The sequence below is a fragment of the Pyrgilauda ruficollis genome, unplaced genomic scaffold (assembly GCF_017590135.1).
Source record: "Pyrgilauda ruficollis isolate IOZ18807 unplaced genomic scaffold, ASM1759013v1 scaffold30, whole genome shotgun sequence".
In the NCBI taxonomy this organism is placed as follows: domain Eukaryota; kingdom Metazoa; phylum Chordata; class Aves; order Passeriformes; family Passeridae; genus Pyrgilauda; species Pyrgilauda ruficollis.
This window is the reverse complement of record NW_024524378.1, coordinates 4,382,912-4,406,161: the sequence shown is the minus strand read 5'-3', so window position 1 is coordinate 4,406,161 and position 23,250 is coordinate 4,382,912. Positions and strand designations below refer to the sequence as shown.

The following is a 23,250-nucleotide window of genomic DNA, read 5'->3' as shown; positions in this document are numbered from 1 at the left end:
GATAGAATCTGATTCTACAGGGCAGGATCCTGTGGTCTGCTCATCACTGCACTTTCCCTTGTGTCCAACCAACCTCCTATTCTAAACACGCTCCAACTCTCTCAAGTCGTCAGATCCCTCAATGGCATTTTCCCAGGTTATATCTTGAGCTACTGCCTGAAGCAAGGCCCCACAGTAAAGAAATCTGTGAGCAAAACATGGTTATCTGTATCACTGTACTCTATCACACATGGCTGCTTCCCAATGGTTTCCTCCCTCCCTACCCAACCTCTGCCTCCTGAGCCTCATTCCAACCTTGCTGCCTCACCCCAAGCCCCTCTTCTCATCAGGCTTTGTTTTCATTCTGACTCTCTGTGCCCATGCTGTCCCCACTCTCTCACCCTTTTAAGCTCTCCTGTTCATTCTTTACTGTGAGAGAGGTGAGGCACTGGGGTTTCCCAGAGAAGCTGTGGATGCCCCATCCACAACTGGATGTGTTGGACGTGGAAGTGCTCCAGGCCAGGCTGGATGGGGTTTTGAACAATCTGGTTTAGTGGAAAGCGCCCCTGCCCATGGCAGAAGGGCTGGTACAAAGTGATTTTAAGGTCTGCTCCAACCAAACCATTCTGTGATTCTGCTCCCGTCACTACTCCAAAAACGCCTAGCTCGCTTGTTTCCCGCACCCGGTTTTACCAGATTTTGACAGCTCCATATTTTAACGCAGGCTCTTGCTGCAGTGCCCTTTCCCCCCTCCTTTTGACCCTCTTTGAACCCCACCAACACGCTCGTACCCTCATGCAGGGCCCCTGTAAGCGCAGGCCCCGCCTCGGGGCGCTCTCCCGGCCGCGGCGGGGCGGGCGCGGGCGGCGGTTCCGGCGGAAGGCGGCGGCGGGGCCGGCCCGGCGTGGGAGCCGCCGCAGCGATGGTGCAGGAGCCGGGCCCGAGGCTGGTGGCCGAGCTGCTGCTGCGGGCGGGGGCGGCCGGCGGCATCCTGTGCCTCTGCTCCCGCGCCTTCGTCGAGTGAGTAGCGCCGGGCGCGCCCCCGTGGCCCGGGAGCGTCCGGCTGGGGCGGGCGGGAAGGGCCGCGCTGCTGCGCCAGGGGATGCGGGCGGAGCGGGGATTTGCGGCGCTGTGCCCAGAAGCACCCCGGTATGTTTATCACTGGTGGGGGGAGCAGAAAAGGGTGAGAGGAGCCCCCAGACGCCGATCCCTGGGCCGGGGCTCAGCGCGCCCTGCCGCCCCCTTCGCGCCCCCCATCCGCAGGGGAGCAGCCGGTTCCTCAAAGAGAGGAGGAGCGGAACATCTCATTCCGGAGTGTACCGCGTAGTGCGGCGTTTTCTGAACCTCGCTCCTATGGGCTTTCCCGTCAGGCTTTAATTAAAGTGTTGCCTTTTCCAGATGTTGTTACTTTTTATTTGTTTCGCGTGTCTGGAGTCACAGGGCAGCCCGTGTGGGAAGGGACCTTGGGAAAGGTCCCTTGGTCCTGCCTTTCGTGGGAGCAGAGCCTAGAAGAGGTTAAGTACCCCATCAAGGATCATCTTGAAACGTCCACTGCTGGGGATTTTATTGCATCCCTGGGGAGGTTTTTTCCACTGAATGATTGCTTTTACTGTAAAAAACATTGTTTCAATGGTGACTTTCTGCATCTGTGTCTGTATTTTTACAGAGATCGAAAATTATATAAACTGGGATTAAAAGGATTTTATGTCAAAGATGACAATGACAGTACAGGTAAGCTAATGCAGTGTGCTATACAATGTGAGGTGCAGTCTCAAAGTGAGTTATTTATGGTTATTTAAGTTGTTCCTATTTCTGTGTTTTTCAGTACTTTTGCTATGGAGACAGAAGTGAATAATAACTTAAAATTTACATAGCTTTCAGGTTACCATAATATTGATGTAGAAGTTTGTGTCAGACCTAGTGCAGTGCTTATTTCTGTCCAGATAAACTTTACCAGCTCACATAATATTCACCTAGTGCATGGAACAGATTATATCACACATCCCTGACCTGGTGATCCCTTGAAATCCCTGATCCCTTGAAATCATAATTGATCCCTTGAAATCATCATTTCGACTTAATTCAATATTGATTGCATAATGGAGGGTCTGTGGATCCTAGATGTTTGTCTCCTCTGTCTCTACCCCAGCCTAGGATGTTAGCTGTTGCTAGTTAATCTGCTGAGCCAGAAGTAGAGAAGTGCAATAGCACTGATGGGGAAAATTATGATTCACATATATACAATGAATCACATGAGGAGAACCAGAAAAGTAAGTCTCTCACTTGGCATGCTTGTAATCTAGGAATTATCATGGTATACTCTCTAACAAATTCAACACCAGTCCCTTACTCCATCTCCTGCATTCCTCATGTTTGCCTATCTGACCATAATTGTTTTGGTATCTTTTTTAATCATTGCTGTGTTGGTAGATCCAGCAGCATAATATCTTGATTTGAAAGGAAGTCTGTGCAGAAATAGAAGCTGATAAATAATACCACAGAATAGATTGAGGCAATGTGAGAAGAATGAAAGGAGATTGTAAACTATGTTTTTGTATATGTATGAGTGATTTGCAGTGAGAATAATAAGTTAAAAATGGAAAGGTCTCATGTTATGTGATAATTTGGTAGTAAATGTGTCCTAAACAACCAAACCAAAAACCTTGAATGTTTCAGTATTCTCAACTGAGTCAAGAGCTTTTGATTTCATAATTTTCATCCATATACAGCTCCTACTTTCTCAATAATATTTGTAATTTTATTTTTAGTATGTTTTTGTTTAACAATTTGATAGAAGTGCAAGCTTGCTGGGGAGGGCAGAGTCGGGCAAAGAGAAGGTTATGGAGGCTGTGTGAGTACTGCTTAGCAGTAGCCAAAACATCAGTGTGCTGTCCACACTGTCTCAGCCACAAATCCCAAACACAGTGCCATGGAGACTGCTGTGGAGAGCTTAACTCCTTTCCAGACAGACCCAGTCCAGTGCTTTGGCTGTTGAAGTTACATTTTGATTCCTACTGATAGTTATGCAGAAATTGAGCTGTTTATGAGGAAGATTTTTAAGTGAGAAAGAAAGCGTAAGAGGCAGTTCTGCTATCTTTTGTGTGCCTTGCTGTGGCATTGAGGTGTCAGAACCAGATTATATTCATGAATATAACTTGTTAACAGGGGAAGAACAAGCATCTGAGGAGGAGAACCATTGTCCCAATGTGAGATTAAAGGTGAATGCTAATCATGCCCTGGACCTGGAAGAAATTGAATTAGACTCTGAAGCTGAGCTTATGAAGAGCATGGGATTGCCTCTTCAGTTTGGTGGACAGTCAGCCCACAGGGACTTTGTGGTAAATCTTTACTTGCTTTATTTGTTCTGTTTGTGTAGTGTTTCCAGACCTAGGGACGTGTCTCCTCTCAGTTATTTCTGAGATGGCAGTTCATGGAAGTGCATGTGAGCTGCCTTTAAGCTGCCTGCATTGCATCCTGGTAACAGCACACAGCACCTTGGTCTGTCCAGGTTGTAAAACCCCTCTGCCAGTTGGACTAAACAGGGTCAGGGCTGTGCTTTATGTGTCTGTCTATACTGCTCTTGTGACTAGAGAAATGTGATTTAAAACAGCTGTGATAAACCTGATGCTGCACATCAAGACAGCTAGTACACTCCAGTCTGAGCATGTGTTTTCACACTGTCTGCTTTAACCATTTAGCTTTTGATAGTAATGTAAACAGCAGGTTTTTCAAATCTCCCTTGCAGCTGATAAAGCCAGGCTGTTCCAAAAGGCAGGAGTGAGGCTTTGGTGCTCTGCTTCCCAGAGGGAGCATTTGGGCTTTTGAAGGGGCCTGAAGTTTTCACTGATGACAAAAAGACAGTGCAATATTCACAGTGTCCTCTTTATGGAATACAGACTGCCCTGACAGTGAGACAGAGCACTGCATGGTTCTGACCTAATTAATTTGTAAATAAATAGGAGAAACTTGTATGTGATTTTAATGGATAACTTGTAAATAGACCATACAGGTATCCAACTTCAACCCAAAGTATGTGTACAGTTTTTGTTCATGTGTAGTAGTTTGCAAATAAGTTGAATGGGAAAATAATGCATTTTCTTATTAGATTACTGCTAAGCATTGTGCATTGGACTGTGTATAATAACATGAGGGATGTGGATGAAAGATCAATGCCAATTCTTCTGTTTTAACTTTATAGTCCACCTTACATTTTTGTCAGTGTAACAAAACTAAGGATTGCAGCTGTTGGGGCATACATTCACAGTCCTTTGTCCATGTGAGTTTTGTCATCACAGGAAGTCCCTCTGAAACAAGTGAAGTTGTAATTGATAAAACCAACAAGTTACCTTAGTGTTCCTTTCAGGAACAGGTTTCTGTCTTCTGTTCCATCAGATAACTGTTGTAGACAAGTTTGTTGTTACGAGTGAAATGGTTGTACTGCACAAATGAAATGAATCTGTTTGGGCAGGAGGTTGTTGTTTCCTTGTTTCCTATTTCTGTTAGCCAACTTGGAGATTATTATGGGATGGAAAAGGTATTGCTCCCCTCTTTTGGGTCACTCTCTTCAAGACAAACAGATTCAGCTGCAGGATTTATAGAGTTTTTGAGTACAGGGAATGATTTTTTGTGTGTGTGTACAGAATCCAAAAATAGCAAGTATTTAACATTCCATGAGGTGGAGCATTATGTTTGCTATCCTAATAAAACTCCAAAAAGTGTTTCCTGATAGGGCAGATACTAGGTAAAAGTAAGGGTCAGCTACCACAGCCCCATAAAACAAAACCTTGATGTTACCAAGACAGTATTTTGCTGTTGAGCTCAACCTTGTCACCCTTCAATTCCTGACCAACTTCTCTTTAGGATTTTATAGTGTTTCTTGTTGATGACTTTCCTTCTGAATCTTTGAGCTGCTAATGACTTCCCACTCAGCAGCCCCACTTCTGTCTATCATTCTGGTTTTTTGTATTTGTGTGCTTCTACAGCTCTTCCTCACACCTTCCTCAGAAGTGTCACTTGAGGTTATGTAGCAGGGCCCTATCAGACCCAGAAACTCTACAGCCTTTTTGGGGAGAAAGCTAACAGCAGGGTTGCACTGAGAGGGAGGGTTCCAATGGAAACAGAAATGTGACTGGAGAGAGGACAAGATTGTGTATATGTTGTGGACTTCTAACTTTTCCATTATCTTTTAGGAAACAGAAAATTATAGAAAGAAAAATAACATGAAGATTATGAAAAAGAAAAAGAAGAAGAAAAAAGAGTTACAGCAAAAACACAAGGATAAAATGGGGCAGGAATGCCAGGATGAAGCTTGTAGTGGTTTTATCCAGTCTGTTTCTGGTGAGCTGGCCCTAGCTACAGAGCAATGTGAGATGAGCAGCAAACCTCAGGCTGTAATTAAAGAGAACTGTGAAAGTTCAGAAGGCCTTGCAAGTGAGGCTTTATCCAGTGGACTTAAGGAAAAATGGGAGAAGTACTGGAATGAGTACGGAGAGGGCCTTCTTTGGCAAAGTTGGTTGGAAAAGCACCAGAAGGTCTCATCATCTGAGGGCATCACAGCCTCTGAGCCTTGGAGTAGTCCAGATACTAAGGAAGAATGGGAGCAGCATTATAGTGAGCTGTACTGGTATTACTGGGAACAGTTTCAGTACTGGACAAGTCAAGGATGGACTACTGAGAGCTCACAATGTGACAAGGTGGAAATTAATGGGGTTACACAGGAGACTGTATTTTCAGGAGAAATGGGCTTGGTTAGCCCGGGACCTGAGCACAATGAAGTGCTGAGCTTTGAGCTGTCTCCCTCCAACACCAGAAGTGAGGAAATGCTCCCTTCAAGTGCTGAGCCCCACAGTGAAATTATCTCTGGGATTTGTAATTTAAATCTGAATTTGGAGGAAGTGGAGCAGGGTAGTGCTGCTCTAGCAGTAGCCCATGAAGATGCTGAAGAGCAGAGTTCATCTGACAGTGGAAGCGAGAAGGAGCCCTGTGATGGAGGAAGCAGAAAAAGGAGAGCATCTTGTGAAAACAAGAGTGTTAACCAGTCAGGTAATACAAAATCAGATAAAGTTGATTATCATAATTCTCTAGGTAGTTGTATGTAAGAAACAAGGGCATGTCTGTATTATGCCATTTTTAAAAAAGTCAATTAAGTATTTTGTGGAATGATTACATACTCAATTCCTTTTTCTTCCCTTTGCTTCTTTGGATGATTTCTCCTCTCTAACCTGTATATTGCATGTGTTCTTCAGCCAGAAATGCTTTTAACAGAAAATGTATTTCATAAATCTTCAGATGTACTACAGATATTGGTGAGAGATCCCTGTTAATGCATATTTAATTATTTATCTTAGTCTTGATACTGCAGCTGAGAGTTAAGTCTGCTGCTAGTGACTTTATAAGGGAGGAGGAAGCAGATGTGATCCCAGCTTGGTCCTACAGTAGAGCTGGAATGGGAGAAGTGAAAAGAAGATCTCCTTTTGAAAAAGAAATGAGAGGACTGTTTAAATCTTCCCTTTCTAAATCTGTGTGAATATCTTTGCATAGCTAATGAGATGGAAAACAAAGTTTACACACAAGGAGAAACTGTTTCAAATTTTGTATCTTGTAGGCATTTTATTTTTCATGGAGAGATGAGATAATTTGAAGTTGGTACTTCATAAGATTGTTAACACTACTGTGTAATACTGGAAGCTTTATTAGTATGTTGTCCCTCAAACAAAGACAAGTAAAGATGTGTGTTTGTTTGGCACACACTAACTAGCTGTAGCTGCAGGGGTTCTTTGGGGACAGGAAGGTAAGGAACTGATTTATGCAGAAGGAAAATATGATGTATCTTTTTTTAGGTCTGCAGGAGTCATGTAGCTCGAATTCAAGTGAAAAAAAGCAGTTGCTGCTTCATGACCAAGATGAAGATGAGGATGAAGAGCCTCCTGAATACAGATGTGTCAAAGTCAAGAGAAGGCAAGTCATGAAATTTACATGAGCTTTTTTCTTATGCAGTCCAGCTCCAGGAGCCTTCTGATTTATACCAACTATACCTTTGATTGAGGATAGAGTTAAAATGTCAGTACAAAGCCACATAGTCTTCCATCACTGCTTACTACTTTGCCTCACAACAAGCAGTGGATATTTCCTCTCTTCCAGTGCTTTACGTAAACAATGTAAGGCCTTGATGACTGTACAAGGTGATGGTGCTATTCTTGTGCCACTGAAGTGTGCAAGATTGTTAAATTGCATATGGCAGCTTGCTTATTTAGGTCTAATTAGTATAGAAAATACCAGAACAACAGTAAATAATCTGTTGTGTTTAACTGCATTGAATGCTGTCAGTAAAATGCTCAGAGCTGTAGCAGGCATAAAATAGACAGTATCTGCCTTGTCAGGGTTTTTTTTCTTTCTTCTTTAAAAATATATAGTCTCAAAGATGGTGAGGTGGCTCTTCCTCTCCAATGAATTTGCAGACTCAAATGTGAAGGAGTGGGTGGAATTGTTACCTGCTGGTCACATAGCTGTGGTTTCATTCTAGTATTTTGCTGTTGCCACAGCATTAATAATAGATAATAATATAGATAACGTGATAGATGATGAAGATAATTTAGAAATAGGGTGAACAAACACTGTCTTAATCATGTAGGGTTTGCCATTAAGTATCTTAAGAGGTCATTCAGAATAGCTGGAATATTACAACCCCAGTTATAATACCTCAGTAGAAGGGCATATGTCCATAGAATTGAGTAAAAAAACCAAACCATCCCAAAAATTCATGCACAAGAATAGAGTGGTGTTATTTGCTTGGTTTGGTTTCAGCAGTGTGGGGAGGAACTTATTTGAAGATCACATTTAAATGTTTTCAGTTTGCAAGATTTTTAGTGGTATAGCTGTAAAATGATTGGTTTTTTCACACTAAGTGACTTTGTCATCTGTGTTTTTTCCTAGCCATGAGCTGGACATGGATGAGAACCCAGTGGAAGATCCTGAGGAAACCTGCTCTGTGTTGGGTTTCAAGTGTGGCACAGGACAAAAGTAATTACTTACAAGGAACTGTGGGGCTTTTCATAGCAAGTCATCCATCTTGTTTTTATAGAAATAGACCATTCATCTCCATTTCCTTTTTGTTAAACTTTTGAAGCTGATTCCCAGAGTTAGTCTCTGGGAATCATTTATTCAACTGAAAGTACCATACGTTTTACACTAAGGTGTAACATGTAAAGTACTTTCAGTTGTATAAATGTTAAGTGGTTGGTCAGCTACTTAAATTAGAGCACAAAGGCTCTGACAATGAATGGTCCTCTCAGTCTGGAGTCCTGTAGGCTGAGATCGTGATTTTTAACTGTTTCATATTGGAATGAAGTTCCTTTATACTAGTGAAATATTGCCATACTAGCAAAGTATTGCCAGGTGTTGGCCAGTGAAGCTTTTTATAGTTGGTTGGTTTTTTTTAATTACATTTGCCAGAAGGTAAAAGTAGCTGTTTTGGAGGTTCTTGACAGCCGCCAAAAAGATCTTTTATTCTTCTAATCAAGATATTTTTTTCATTTCCTATTCTTCAGGCTGGCCCGGGAAATTGTTTTCATCTAAAGTTATACAACTACTAGAAAAAAAAAATCTAAAACTAATTAGGTTAAACATTTTCAAATAAAAATTTTTAACATTTTTGCGAAGGTACAATGTTTTGCAGTTACACTCAGGCCTATTTTAAATGGAGCAATAAAAAAAATACTTAAGTCTAAATAATATTTTTGTAAACATCAACATTCATGTTAAAGCTTCTAAACTGGAAATTAACCAACTAAGTCCTTATGAATGAATGTATCTGTCTGTCTATTTTCAGGTATGGTGGAATTCCAGATTTCACCCACCGAAGTGTGCAGTACTTGGAGAAAAAAGCAAAACTCAAGTCCAAATTCTTGGATATGCGTAAACCAAGGAAAAGCAAAAACACACACATCTTCTTTACAGAGGAATCTGAAATGACATGCAAAAAAAGCAAAACTTTGAAGAAGGTATGTTTATTTTTTAACACTATTGTAATTTGTAGATTTATCTGTTACCTTAGCTGTTGTTGTATTATGAAAATGAAAAAAAAATATTAATTGCCCAGAGTAGATGGCATTTTTAAATGTCAGTCCACTGCTCCTTCTTTCTTTTTTTTCTTGTTTTCTCCCCCTCCTCTCTGCCTCCCACCGATGTGAAAAGTATTTAGATTAGCATGGCTATGGAAAGGCATTGGTAGACCCTGTCAAAAGGAATGTGATCTTAAATGGCCAGGTTATGTGAAAGTTATTCCTAACATCTGGGTGCACATAGCTTTAGAGGTGTGTGTAGGTTTTTGTTGTTACTAAAAGTAGCTTTCATTGTAAATTGCATGTGAAGCCAGTTGTTAATGCTGGCATTTCAGCAGTAACAGAAAATCTTTGTGTAGATTAGTGTATTTCATGTAACTCCACATTTTTAGTAATTTGGAAAGGGTTTTGCTTATACAGCTACCTGCATTTATTTTCATCTATAACTTTATACTTTTTTTTTTTTTAAACTTAGAAATTGCTAAGAAGTAGAAACGTGTTCACTGCAGATTTTACTTAGTAAAGTCTTTCTGAAAATCTGAGGGCACAGATTTTAATGTTATTTCCCCTTCTGGGATGCTTGGCATTCCCCAAAATCCAAGTGCAAAGCACTCTTTTCTGGTGGTGATGATGCCATACATATTTTATTGAACTCCAGTCACATTGCTATAATTTCTGATTAATTTTTGATTTTGTACCTGGGACCAATATAGTTTGAGGGCAACTTTAATTATGTGAAGGGAAAAAAGTTATGAATTTCCTCAGACTTCCAGATAAGGAACTGCTCCAGGTCTAGAGCCACTCAGAGCAACAGTAATGTAAAAAGGAGCATCTGCATGTGCCTTTGAGGAGTTTGGAGAGGTGTCTGTGCGTTGGTTAGGAGCTTATGTCGAACTCTCTGCTGTGCAGCAGAACCCTTTACCATCTGCACCATTTGGTACATCTTGAAGGTGAGGCAACAAATGTGTGAAGGTAATTTTACCTGTTTATGCTAAAAAACTCTTCCCTGAGAGGTAGAGTACATCTCTGAAAGCAAATTAGAGAAAGATAGTTGCGAAATAGTAAACTTGGTCACCTGGGCTGTGGCAAGTGTGACTATTCAGATATTACGTGAGACTTATTACTGTATTTATCAGTTGATCTTTTTTGTTGGTTGGTTGATTTTTTGTTGCTCTTTGCTACCTCTTGGAGGTAGCTGGCATCCAGTTCCCAAAGACAACTTGTTTCTAAATATTTGTAAAAGGGAGAATAGTTAAGGACTACTTGTATGTTTTGAGTCTGGATATTTTAGTGTTTTCAAAATACACACAGTAGAGAGTACCTGCAGTGGCAAGTGCTTTTGAACTGTAAGGCTTTTAAGCTGTGCTCTGGATAACAGATCTGATCATCTGTGATATTTGACAATTGCAGGTGGAAATGTTCCTGAAGCAGGTCAGTAAACCTGAGGAGGAAGCCACGTCCCAGACAGGCACCCCTCAGGGTAAAGCAGAGGCATCGTCTGTGAGCAGCAGCGACTCAGAGGGTCAGGAGGGCATTGCTGCCACACGGAGTGCGACGCTGGATGCTGAAATCCAGGAGCCACCATCTTCCAGTGTAGCCTGCACAGGAGCTGGAGGGAGTAAGCTTGAGGAGGAGGTGCAGGACGCTGCGGCGAGTGGCTGCGATGAGCAGGGGGCAGGCAGGCCCAGGTGTGGCGGTGGGCGGCAGCTTGTCCCTCTGGATATTCCTGATTATCTCCAGCCAGAGACAGAGAACATCAGCCAAGGTAAATCAGTTTCCTGCAAACTGATGAAATGAATTGGCAGTGGACTTAATACTACTGCCTTCTCAAGTTACTGAGTCATGCATTACTTACTTATTTTGTTAATTTTAATGAGACTCATTAGGTCTGAGGGGTAATGAAAGCAATTGAGAGCTCTGCTAGTGGAATGAGCTTATTTCTGGAATGCCAGAATCCCAGGTCTTGTCTTTAATGGTGACAGTATTTCTTTATAGATGAACAGTCAGTTTATCCTCGACATGGTCTAACAGGTTTGCAATTCATATCTTTTTTACACTTTGCAAGGATGAGGGTGATTAAACCTCAGGTAGCTGCATGGACCATCAAGTTTTGTGTTCAAATGCACATTGCTGAGCGCTAGGGAACATATGTTGTTAAAATTATTTTATAGGATTTAAAAAAAAATCAGTATTATGAACTTTTGTATTTAACATGAAGCAAAGGAAAGCAGGATTATTCAGGTTTTTAAATATAATTTAATCCTTCCTACAGTAGTTCAGTTATGTTAGATTCCTACTGTAAAACTCTTGTCTAGATTGGTTTTTATTCATTGCTGATAAAAGGGCATTAAACTGGTCTCTGAGTCACTTGTTTGGTCATTACATAGAGTTTATTGTCTCCAATTGAAGATTCAGGCCCTTAAATAATGGGTGAACCGTGTTGATTTTTAGGACTGTGACTAGTCCCCTGAAATACAGGATGCTATTTTTTTAATTTAAAGCTTTTAATCTTCATAATCTGGCAAACAGTAATAAAGAACATTTAGCAATGTTTTTAAATCTTAACACTCCCTACCAATTACATTCCCTAGCCTACAAGAACAGTGACTGTTAACTTTTGCAGTATCTTCCAGCTGTGGATGAAAAAATTACTGTGAAGAAGGAGACAAAAAGGAGGAGGAGGAATAAAAATGCACTGAGAACTATACCTCCTGAGATTGCTGCTGATCCAGAGCTCCTCAAATACTGGGCACAACGCTACCGGCTCTTCTCCCGGTTTGATGAGGGAATTAAACTAGACAGAGGTGTGTTCATTACTAAGTGTGCTGACTTGGTGGTATATGTGAGGATCTATCCAAATCTGTGGTCCTTCTTGCAGTTTATTACTCATTTTCTTAAAGGAGGAGCACTACTGAATGTGTGTTTGCACCCATGGATAAATTCCTCCCCCCCATCCCCCCAGCAGGCTGGTAGAAGTCTTGGACTTCAGAAGTGCTTTTAGTGTGGGACATCCCTGTCTGCATTAGTCCTTACATTTGCTGAAGATCTTATCAAATTATACTTTGTCAGGACATGTTCAGAAACTCAGTGGTATTTTTCTATTTCTATATTTTATAAAATAATTTTGTGAAACTTCCAAGTATGCTGATGGATCTGGTTTCATTCTGTTTTGTTCTGACTTGCAGCAGTCACTTGCAAAGCACTTCAAATCATAAATTAATAGGTAAAGGAGAAATTAGGATTACCAGGTATTTTTTGTTGGTTGGGTTTGTAAGCCTTCAGTTTCTAATGCTTTCCCTCATAAAGTTGCAGATTAATTCGCAGACCAGACAGTGTGGTGAAGAAAATAAAATGGTGGATAAAGGAATATATTTCAGGTTTCATTTCCTACAGAGCATCATCATGATGTATAAAGTTTTTCATAGCTGTGCTCGTGGACTTCTCCTTGATAAACTAGAATCTTCAGCACCAAGGTCAACAAAGCATGTACTGAGATTAAGGCATATCAGTTTGCTTCAGTTAGACTTTGTTTGCTTAGCAAATCTCTGGACTGAGCAGAGTTTATCGTCTTCAAAGCCGGTATTTCCTGGTGGAATGCACTAAGCCAAAATTCTTGGGATTAATGCTAAACCTTCAGTTTTATGTGGGGCTTGGTTGTTTGTTTTTAAATTAGTTGACCTTGAAATGAGAGGTTAAAATACATTTCTTCCCCTTCCTCTGCAGAGGGCTGGTTTTCTGTTACTCCTGAGAAAATAGCTGAGCATATTGCCGTCCGCGTCAGTCAGTCGTTCAACTGCGACATCATAGTGGATGCGTTCTGCGGGGTTGGAGGAAATGCTATTCAGTTTGCATTGACCTCAAAAAGAGGTAAGTAGGTGTTGTAAAATCTTTTTCCTGACACTATTCAGGTATGTGCTCTGTTTGTTGATTTATTTTCTTTTTCAGTGCTTCTGTAGCAACAGCAGCTGTTTCACTTCATCAGACTCACAATATGACCTCTCTATTTTCAAAAAGGACCAATAAATCTGCTTTTGTATTTTAAGTCAAAGTCGGATTTGTGCTGTACTAGTCAACGCTATTTTTGTGTGGCACAATATCTGGTCTGTCAGATACTGTGGAGATCACTGGTAAAAGTGGACTTCTGTCAAAGCTGCTGCTTTTCCCCGTTCTTACTTAGTCTATGTACTCAAAATAAAACCAGGTTCCATGTGAACAGTACTTAAAGCACTGAATGGAATCACCTGCAGACTCTGCAGAACTAAGTACACAAAAGTGATGATAACTTCATGTTAATCTAATGCCAGCTAGTGATATTGTAGTGAAATGGTGAGAGTACTTCCTGTAAAAATATTTCCTGGTAGATACTCATCCCATTTTATCTAACTCTTCTGACTAATGTTTGAGCAAGACAAATGGTAGTTTCTACTGCATTAAATTTGGTAGGCTATGATCCAGTCTATACATCTGACTTGGCTTTTTGTATTTCCTTGCTCAATTTTAATTTCTGTTATTATGTACTAATCTTGTATCATCTGTCTCTCTTGGGCTTTGTTGGTTGGAGCTTTATCAACTCAATTTTCAGAGCTATGTGGCCAGCCACAGATAAATGTTTCTCTTTAACAAAGAAGAGTAAGTTTCTAATGGACACCATTGAAGTTGTCAGGCTCCTGCCCAACCTGAGACAAGAAGGACTTGCTCTCTTGGGCAGACAGTGCCATGTCTGGTCCTTGAGCCTTGCGCAGGGCTGTCACAGCAGCAGTGTCTGGCCGCGGTGCCCTGCCGCCGGTCGGATGGCATTCCCGCTTCCCGTTAATCCCAGTGTTGGCCGTCTCTCACGGGCAGTGATCGCCATCGACATCGATCCCGAGAAGCTGCGGCTGGCGCGGCACAACGCCGAGGTGTACGGCGTGGCCGAGCACATCGACTTCCTGTGCGGGGACTTCATGGCGCTGGCGGCCGGCCTGCGCGCCGACGTGGTGTTCCTCAGCCCGCCCTGGGGCGGGCCCGACTACGCCACTGCCGAAATCTTCGACATCCAAACCATGATCTGCCCAGATGGATATCCTTTCCGGGTTATGCCTTGTGCTGGGCTTCTCCCTTTCCTCTCCTCCCTCTCTTCCCGTGGGGTTTGCATGCCCAGTTGGCTGACTGTGGATGATATGGCTGGCAGCTGGAGTTCCAGATGCAAATCATTTGTTTAGTCCTCTTCACACCTAAATTGAAATATTTTTATTTTTTATTGTCAAAAAAAACGGTGATGAGATTTTCCTGAAAGCAAGAAATCCATCAGTGTATTGAGTAGCTCTCAACTTAAAACATTAATTCAGCAGTTTTAACTCCTTTAAATTATTTTATTAAAATACTACATAGCATTCAAATAGCCACGTGGTGTGTGTATGTATATATATACAGATAGATAGAGAGATAGATAAAATAAAAACTGGTTGTGTGAACTATGACCTTGTCATTAATTCCACTTTTTAATTGATTCATAAAGGGAATATCTCATTTAAAATACCTTACTAAAACTGTTCTCAGTCATAGCACCTGCCTATGACTTGGAAAATCACAGAAGAGTGCAAGCAAAATATTAACTCTTTTAATTAATATAGAATTGCATACTAGCTTATTAACAGTGATACTGAGCACTCATTCATCTGGGAAGGTATTAACATAATAGTTTCATCATATATTAAGTGTGGGGTTTTTTTTGTCACAGAATAATCTTAATTTGGTCCCTTTTTTGCTAAAATGTAGCCATATTTGTAAGAAAATCTTGGTATGCATGTGTGAGAGATATCACAAAGTGGATTAAAAAACAAATGTAAGCCAAACATACTAGCTACAAACATTCAAATTTGTCAAATACTTCTCTGTAGTTCTGTCAAATTTTCATGAAAAGTGAGTGTTGGGGGTATTTCTACTTTTAGGGCACTTATGGTGAAAGAGAGTTTCTGCATTTCAGAAGAGACTCCTACCCACACACTCAAAAGATTAACTACAATTTAATTGCATAATAGCTGAAATTGAGACATACTTTCAAAATTAATCAATCTAAAGAAACTTTTCCTTCCCCATTCTTGTTTTTTTTCCTTTACTAGCTTCTACATTTGAAATTTTCAGACTCTCCAAGAAGATCACCAACAATATTGTGTATTTTCTGCCTCGGAATGCTGATATTAACCAGGTGTGTTACTGGATGAGGTCTCGGTAATGAATAAAATGCTCAGCTGACTTAAAACATAAGTATTATAAACACATACATAAGACTTCTAAGTCTGTTCAGCTGAATATGGGGTATTTGTGTTTTTAAATTTAACCCTTGTGTTAAGTGATTTCTGTGTTTGCACTATTTTTGGTATATTTACAAATGGGAGTAGAAGATTATTTCCATGGTTTTGACACTGTTTCTTCTTAAAGCAACAGAATGGAGTTTCTTGTAGAAGTTTCAAAGCCAAATTACTAGGCACATACATCATTATAAAAATATCAAAAAATATATTTTGACCAGCTCTCACTATCTGATAAGTTGGTGAGTCTCAGACTCCATGGCTGTCAGTTTGTGTAAAAGGAGTTGCAGGAAATCACAGCCTGCAGTCACTGCCCTCCAGGGTGGTACTGTTGGTGTCCACACAGGTGTGTGGTTCCTTATAGGCTGCTTGCACTGAAGTGATGTGTGATAAACACAGAATTTGTGGCACTGATGTGGGGTTTTTTGTATTAGAGGTTTTTGGTAGAAGTTTTGGGTTTTTTTAAGCAGTTACTTGACTAACAATTCCCCTGAGTGTCTGGTTTAGTTTCCTCTGTGTACTTTCTATGTTAATTATGTCTTGTAACTTTTTGGAAAGAAGGAAGCAGTTCTCACTGGCAAGATGCACAGGACTGGCAAGATGCACAGGACTTCTTCCTGCTTTTCCAAAAACTGCATCTGACTTAGTGTAGGCAGGGTATCAGGCCATATGGTGGCTTGTGGAATTGTTGCTGACAAACAGCTGGCTTGAGAAAAAGGCTGAAATTCACATGGCCTGAGTATTAGCAGACTCTTAAGTCCATGCTGTGCACAACACCATAGTTTTGGCAGGTGATGATTCAATTCCTTTTTGCATTTCAGGCTGGTGAAATCTCAAATTGGCTTATGAATCCTTGAACAGGGACCTTAATTTTAGGTAGAGTTTCTCTAATTACAAAATCGTGTTCTAACACTGCATTTTATCAAATATTTCATTCCCATGATGAAGAGTGACCTTAGAGAGTTTTCTGCTCTACTCATGAGCACTTTTTACTGGCTTTCTAAATGGCCAAAGGCATCTACATTTCACTTCTGTTTCCACAAAAGCATGCAGGAGTACTCCCCACAGGCCTGCACCTTTTTCTTCAGAAGAGCTGAGTTCTGGGTGATTGGGCCAGGTATCATCTCTACATCTCTGCATCTTGGTGGAGTTGGCTCTGAATAATGTTGATTACATCCATGGGTTTGGTTTAACACAGGTAGCTGCAGACTAACAGCTGTTGCTCAAAAACATGGCTCAGTTGTTAAAAGTTCATGGCTGAGGTCCTGAGTTCAGTTCAGTTCAGTGTTCCAGGCTATGGGCTACTCTCAGGAAGAGAAATCAGCTCCTTATGCCTTTCTTTAGAAATAGTGTCAGTATAAGAACAAAAATAACCCCAAAGTTTGATGATCTGAGAGGGGGAAAGAGAATGTTAATCAAGCCCACCGTTTAAGGAAGTGTCTTCATCCTATGGTGACAAAGGTGTGTCAAACATGTCCTAAACATGACCTTGGTGAATACTCTGGTTCACAGAAGACTATTATAGGTTTGACTACCAAAATCTCTGGCTGTATTTAAGCATGAAGTTTCTGAATTTTCTGCCACTACACTTCCAGGGCTGTGAATCTCCAGCAAAATGAAAATAAAAAATAAATATTAAAAAAAATTTTAAAAACCCAGTAGTTAGAAGCAATCTTGCAATAAAAAAACTGTTTAACCGTTAGTTAAGGTGGTTCAAGTTTAGTGGAAAATATGTAATTTTTATGGAAGATAGCTATCAGATCACTGTTAGATAGCAGACATTAAATAGGGGTACAGGGATCCTGCTGCTGGAGGGAAAGCAGGGTGCTCCCTGACCTTGCCCTAGCTGTGTCAGAGGACTCGGTGTTCATTGCCTTATTGGTAGACAAAATATCCAGCCTTGTTCCACTTGACTTTATTGCAAAAACAGCACTTAATTCTTCTGCAGGCATGGCCACGTCAGTGTGGAGTTGGTCTTGTTGAGTGAAATGGGACTCTTTGCATTCCCTTTAAAAAAATCAACGGAGTTTAGGTCTCAGAGAAGCGAACTTTTGTACTTCTGCCTCAAGAGGGAGCAGCGAACCAGTGCAAGATGGTTGGTTCATTTACAAGAAATATAAAAACATTTCCCTGAATTGCGTCAAGTCTCCTTGTTTACAAACATGTTAGAAAATTTGAAATGTATGGAAGTCTGGTTTTAGGTTGAATTAATTTTTAACAATATTCTTTCTAGCTAGGAATAATCAGGAATAATTATTATGTGTGTACACATACATTGAAAAATATGTATATTTATTACTGCCTGTTCATAAATGTAATTTATGAAGTGTTTATGAAGCTGTGCTTTGCCTCACTGGGCAGAGTGAGAAGTGTGTACTCACCTCTAGGAAATGGAGTCATGCCAGGTAGTCCAATCTCTTTCACAGACTCTTTTCTGTACCAGATAATACTTCTGCATGTTAATATTTGCAGCAAAGAAGGAGGAACCTGCAATTTGTTGCTGTAGGACCTTCTTGCTAATGGTGGAATCTGTTCTTTTCATCCTGTTGTGGAAGTTGTACTCAGTTACTGTTGGTCTCTCACTGATGGTCGCAATGTTGTCAGGATGCATGATGGCTCCCCCCAATAAACCGGTGAGCCTGAAATGTTGGTGACCTGGTCTGTTGTGAGACAGATAACCACATCAGCAGCTTTAGCAGCCTAGCCAGGTTTGGGAGATGGAGTAATGGGGAATTGGAAGTTTATTACTTATCCTACTTATGCATGGTTAGCAGCTCAGATACTGGATTGTGCCTTAGCGATTGTTTGAAACATCCCCATTCTTTGAAGACAGGCATACTGTTGTTTGTGGTAGCTGTGTCTCATTTTGTCAAATTGTGCTGTTGTTTGGAGGTTTTGCTGTCCTAAATGTTGGTGTCTCAGACATGGCTTTTATTTCAAATACTGTCAGAATACAGGAATGGCTTTTTGTTTCTTGTCTAGTGTAGAGTGGTTCTATGAACCTAGAATTAAGCAAAGTGTTCTGGACCTTGATGGTCCTACAAAACATACACATTATGCTGGTACTTTTTTTTATTTTCTTTGTTCTCACCTCATCTCCATCAATCACTTTGAGAAAATCTGGAGTTAGACACTGAGGCCTTGTTCTGTCTGCAATATACTGCCTGGATAGAAAAATATGTTTCTGTGTTGCCGTGTTTCTGTTTGTGAAGGACCAGTTGTTAAAAATGACTGCTCAATGAAGGGAGTGTGAAGATGAGTAAAACCCATTTATTTATTTGAATTCTCTCTTTCAGCTGTGATATTTTAAAATGGAGACTAGCCAAATAGGACTTGCCAAGCAGAGTCATCTTTCTTTAGGAGTAAATAGAACAGCGAGCAAAGCAGGGAGTGAGAGGCCAGTAAATGAACAGAGGTTGATTTGATAGTATTTTTAAGATGCTTAGGTATTAGGGGAGTTGGCAGGTAAAAGACTGTGGCTTGATGTGTTTTGGAGGCTGATAATTTCTAAGTGAATGTAATTGCATACACTTCAGCTGTGATTGTTGTGTTAATAACAACAGCTTTTAAGCAGCCCACTTGAAACTCAGGTGTTTTCTCTGTCCTTGATGAAAGAGAAAGCCAGAAGTTACCCACAGCATACACCAAGCCAGAGTGATACTTCTGAACTTCAGTCTTCCTAAAGCTCATAACGCTTGCATACTGAATCATAATTTGCCTACACAAAGTAAGAAAAAAATAAATGCATGTCTGGCCTGTTAAAGGGTGACAGCACCACTGTGATGGTGTCATTATTCACATGCATATCTCTACACTTTCAAAAATGCTGCCTGAGAACATTTTATTTTATTGTGTTCAGTGCAAAGAATAGCATTTTCTTCTTTTTCAGGTGGGTTGGGTTTTGTTCCCCTTAGCTTTTAGGTTGAATACAGGGGGAGGGGATTCTTCATTTTAGTAGTATTCTATAATATTAATTGATTCACAGCGTCCTTGTGTTACTGCATGTCAAGTCAAAAAACTTGTACTTTTCATACCTCAGAAAAGTTTCTAGGAGGGGAGAAAAAAATATGGTAAGTTTTTTGTCCACAGTTATATTAGTTGGTGGCTGGAACAGATGGGAAGTTACTTTACTAAAAGAGTTTCAGTATGATTAAAAGATGTTAAAAAAAACCCCAAGACCAGTAGGAAAACCTTAAAGATCAAAAGTACACTTGAAAAATGTAAGGGAAGTTTGCACCTCAAGCAACTTGTGCTCCTGAAGTAATCTTCTATGTTTGTTTCCCCTTTCATATTTTCATCTTTTCTGATGTCTCCTTTTCAAACCTGTTGGCTGCTTTTTTGATGTGTTTTGGCTGTGGCTGTAGCTGTGGACTCTTTTTAGCAATAGTCACTGAACTGAAGGATGAAGGTGAGAGGGTTGCAGGGAGGTGTTAAATGAAGTTGCAACCTTTACCTCTGCCTAGGGACAGCAGCACAGCAAAGGAGGCAATATCTGTCCACCCCGGTAGTGTGGGTTTGGACTAAAGAATAAACCAGGGTAAGGAGAGTTGCCAGCAGGGAATCATTGTATGTACACAAGAAAGTGCAAAATAAATACATTTTGAACTAGTCAAGTTTTTAAAAGAAATTAAGAAGCCTTTCTGTATTCACCATTGTAGTGCACTGCAAAAACAGGAGATGTTTATTGGTATCTCTAAAAATAGCTGAGCACCTTTGTTTTTCTCAAAGCATCGTTCCTCAATCTGCTGTTATTTTTAGAGGGTGTCCCTCTGCCAGGCCAGACCCTTCTGAAGCTTGGTGTGTGGCAGCCTTCCCTCACTACACTTGTCGGGGTTGACTGAGCCCTGCTGAGGAAAACTTGGCAACTCCTACGTAATTAAATCTGCAACCTCCAGCAATTTAAAACTAAGCATTGTCACAGAGGATTTGCATTTCTCTCCTCTGTGTATCGGGCGTGTTAGAGTGTACAGTACCAGATCTGTCGCAGCAGAGCTTATTCCCATGTGTTTATTTAATTTTTTTTTTTCACCATTGGGTTTATCCAATACCTTTAGTCATTGTTTGAAATTAATCATAGTTATCCTGGGTTTAACACTTAGACACAGCCTCTGTAAATTTTCAGCTGTCCCTTGGTGGATACCACCCATCAGTGCAGGGGCATCTTGTTTTACTTGGCCTTCTAAGAGAAATGTTTAGTAAATACTAGTGTTTAATATCAATGCATTAGTCATACTTAGATATGCTAGTGGCACAAACTGTGCCCAGAAAGCAGGAGTGCATAACCCCAATACGCTAATTTCTGTATTCTTATACTGACTAATCCAATTAATATTTTAAAATACTTAAGTGACATCAGCTATAAAGTGCAAAACCTCTTAATGCTTTTTGGAAAGGACATTCCAGCTGCTGTTCGTCAAAAATTAAAAGTTAACTTCTTCCTAGAAAAACTATGGATCAACCCACAATGCTTTGTGGATTTCAAGTAAGAACAGATAAGTTGTAAAATTAACATTCCTGATCACTTGCCAGTTTTAGATTCTTGTGCTATTTATAAGTCAGCCAGCCTCTGGTTTTTTACTTAAGTGGCAGGTTCCTCTCTGACAAGAACGCAGAGCGTTTTTTCCTATCACCAGAAGCTGAAGGATGAAGAAACTGCTCACACTTTTGTTTCTGTCTGCAAAAACAAAAAAAATGAAAAGGGAGAAAATCAAAACAGAAAAGTAAATGCTTGATTTAGATAAGTGTGGTGGTTTTCTGAACAAGTCAATAAAGGTTCAAAGTGTAGTTTAAATTAATCTGTTATTTTCTCTTGATAGTAAGCTGTCTTTTTACTCACGATAAAATAGAGGAAGTTCAACATGTTTATATTTAAACCTGCACTACAGAGTCAAGTCTCAAGGGGCTTTAGAAGTGTTAATAACACAGCTTGAACTTAAAGTTTCAGCTGCTAACATCATCTCTGCTTAAAGATGATTTAAAATCTACTGCAGGCTTGTAGACCCTGATAACTGTGCCTGGGAATTTCCCTGCATGGGGAACTATAGAAACAATTTTCCTGCAGCAGCCTGGGAGAATGGCAGCATGGAGCAGAACTGGCTGTGGAGCATGGACTCCCCCCACAGGACAGGTCCTCAGGGTCCAAAGTGGAGTGGAAAAAAGCTGAGCTGATAATGTTCAGTTTTGATGTTTGTCCTTCTGACTGTGCGGTCTCTCCTGATGAGGAATTGATGACCATAAGCTGTTATCCCTCAGAGGCATCCTGAATAGGAGCAGGAGAGGGGAGAATACTGCATGCTCCAGTCCAAAATGCAAAGTCCTCTGTGAAATGATGTCTGTCCGTAAATATTAAGCATTAAATGTGTGCACCAGGCTCAGTCCAACAGAGCATGAATGGTGAAATTCTCACTCCAGTGATCATAAACACAAAGCTGGGACCGGTGCTGCCTGACAGGCTCCCCCAGCCTGCAGAGGCACTGCTGCCCCAGCCTTGCCCTCAGCACTGCCTGCCACTCCAGTGCAGACAACAGCTTTTTCTTTGGTTGCAATAGAAACAGCGATTAACTGTGACCTTTTTTTGTGAGTTTCTCTGCATATTTGGGGCTTGGGTTTGTTTGGGTTGCTCCCTTCCACCCTGCCACTCTTCAGTGCCACCTTTATGCTTCCAAATTCTAATTACTAAAATTGGTTTTACTCTTCCCCCAAAATTTGGGATGTGACATCTTTCAAGCACAGCTTATAGGTTGCTTTTTGCTATACTGGCATGTCTCAAATGCCAAGTACCATGCAAACCAGAGTTTAGCATCTCTTGCCTCAACACAGCATGTCAACTTCTGAGTGTTTCTCTTTGGCTCTGAAATCCTCTTGTTTTCGTGATTTGGGTGAGGAAGGTTTTTCAGTCACAAGCCACAAACGGCTTCTGTGAGTAAAAGGAGACATAAAAAGAGGATCAGAGGCATTAGCTGCCAAGGAACATTTTCCACCAGTATTAACAGAGCAGAGATATTTTTTCTGATTGTTTGTGCTTTAGAGGGTTTGGGGTTTTGCCTCTTTTCCTGTACACTGATTGGTTTACTTTTTGTTCTTTGTTTTTCAGGTGGCTTCCTTAGCAGGGCCAGGAGGGAAAGTTGAAATAGAACAAAATTTTCTCAATAACAAACTGAAGACAATAACAGCTTATTTTGGTGATCTAATAAGGCATGACATCTCCTGAACTCCTTGTGGATTCTTCCAAACCCATCCTCCCTAACTGCTGCTTTGCTTAAGCTTTTGTACAGCTGGCTGGTCAAAAATGACTTAAAGCCATTTTCTGCTTTAATTTCAGTTTACAAAAATTTGTTCTGTTTGTACTGTCAATAAATGTTTTATAACAATTTTGACAAAACTGTAAATGTAGAAAAACTGTGAATGTATGAAGAAAGCTCTTTATAAAATGCAGTCTTTCAAGGTTTGAGCCCAGCCCATGGAAGTGGGGTTCAGGATTTCTTTGTAACTCTTACATGTGCCACTTCTGTGCTTGCTCTGGTTTTGAGCACCCAGAGGGTCAAGAAAAATGGCCTGAAAGCCGCAGGAGCTGCTGTCTGTGCTTGAGAAGCAAAAGCATCTGAACATCAGGTGGAACTAGAGGGTCAGGTGCACCACAAGAGGTTAACCCCAGTCCACCTCTCTCGCTCCCTGCTCTCTGAGAAACCTTTTCAGGTTTTCTTTACAGGATGAAGGTTCACATGTTAATTCTACTGAGTGCTCTGGCTTCTTGCAGTTCAAAGAGAGAGCTGGGTGTGTTTGTGTCTGGAGGTGGGACCCTACCCTCTGGCTATTGTCATTTTATTTTATTTTTTATCTGCCTGCCATTCCTCTTCATTGCAAAGATATTTTGAAGAAACCTTCTGCCTGGAGGTTTGTATCAGTAAGCAGAGGAGTTTCTG

At 40.7% G+C, this 23,250-nt stretch overlaps 1 protein-coding gene across 2 annotated transcripts; it reads left to right on the top strand.

Moving 5' to 3' along the window:
- The first annotated feature begins 864 nt into the window (after positions 1-864).
- TGS1 (trimethylguanosine synthase 1) lies at positions 865-22,699 on the top strand. Of its 2 annotated transcripts, XM_041473773.1 has the most exons (13): positions 865-999; positions 1,646-1,710; positions 3,145-3,317; positions 5,169-6,021; positions 6,819-6,936; positions 7,912-7,998; positions 8,807-8,978; positions 10,449-10,803; positions 11,672-11,842; positions 12,762-12,905; positions 13,881-14,097; positions 15,147-15,225; positions 22,422-22,699. In XM_041473773.1, the coding sequence occupies exons 1-13, from the start codon at positions 902-904 to the stop codon at positions 22,536-22,538; spliced, it is 2,649 nt and encodes an 882-aa protein (XP_041329707.1). In that variant the 5' UTR covers positions 865-901; the 3' UTR covers positions 22,539-22,699. The 2 variants fall into 2 exon arrangements, with proteins under 2 accessions (XP_041329707.1, XP_041329708.1); XM_041473774.1 differs by lacking the exon at positions 13,881-14,097 and having other exon boundaries at positions 15,140-15,225.
- Positions 22,700-23,250: the final 551 nt, after the last annotated feature.

What these genes read in the sequence shown, in the direction of transcription:
- TGS1 (XM_041473773.1), top strand. Translation starts at nt 902, where the DNA reads ATGGTGCAGGAGCCGGGCCCGAGGCTGGTGGCCGAGCTGCTGCTGCGG. An exon ending in TGCTCCCGCGCCTTCGTCGA is followed by an intron (nt 1,000 to 1,645) that starts GTGAGTAGCGCC and finishes GTATTTTTACAG; the next exon opens with AGATCGAAAATTATATAAAC. An exon ending in GACAGAGAACATCAGCCAAG is followed by an intron (nt 10,804 to 11,671) that starts GTAAATCAGTTT and finishes AGTATCTTCCAG; the next exon opens with CTGTGGATGAAAAAATTACT.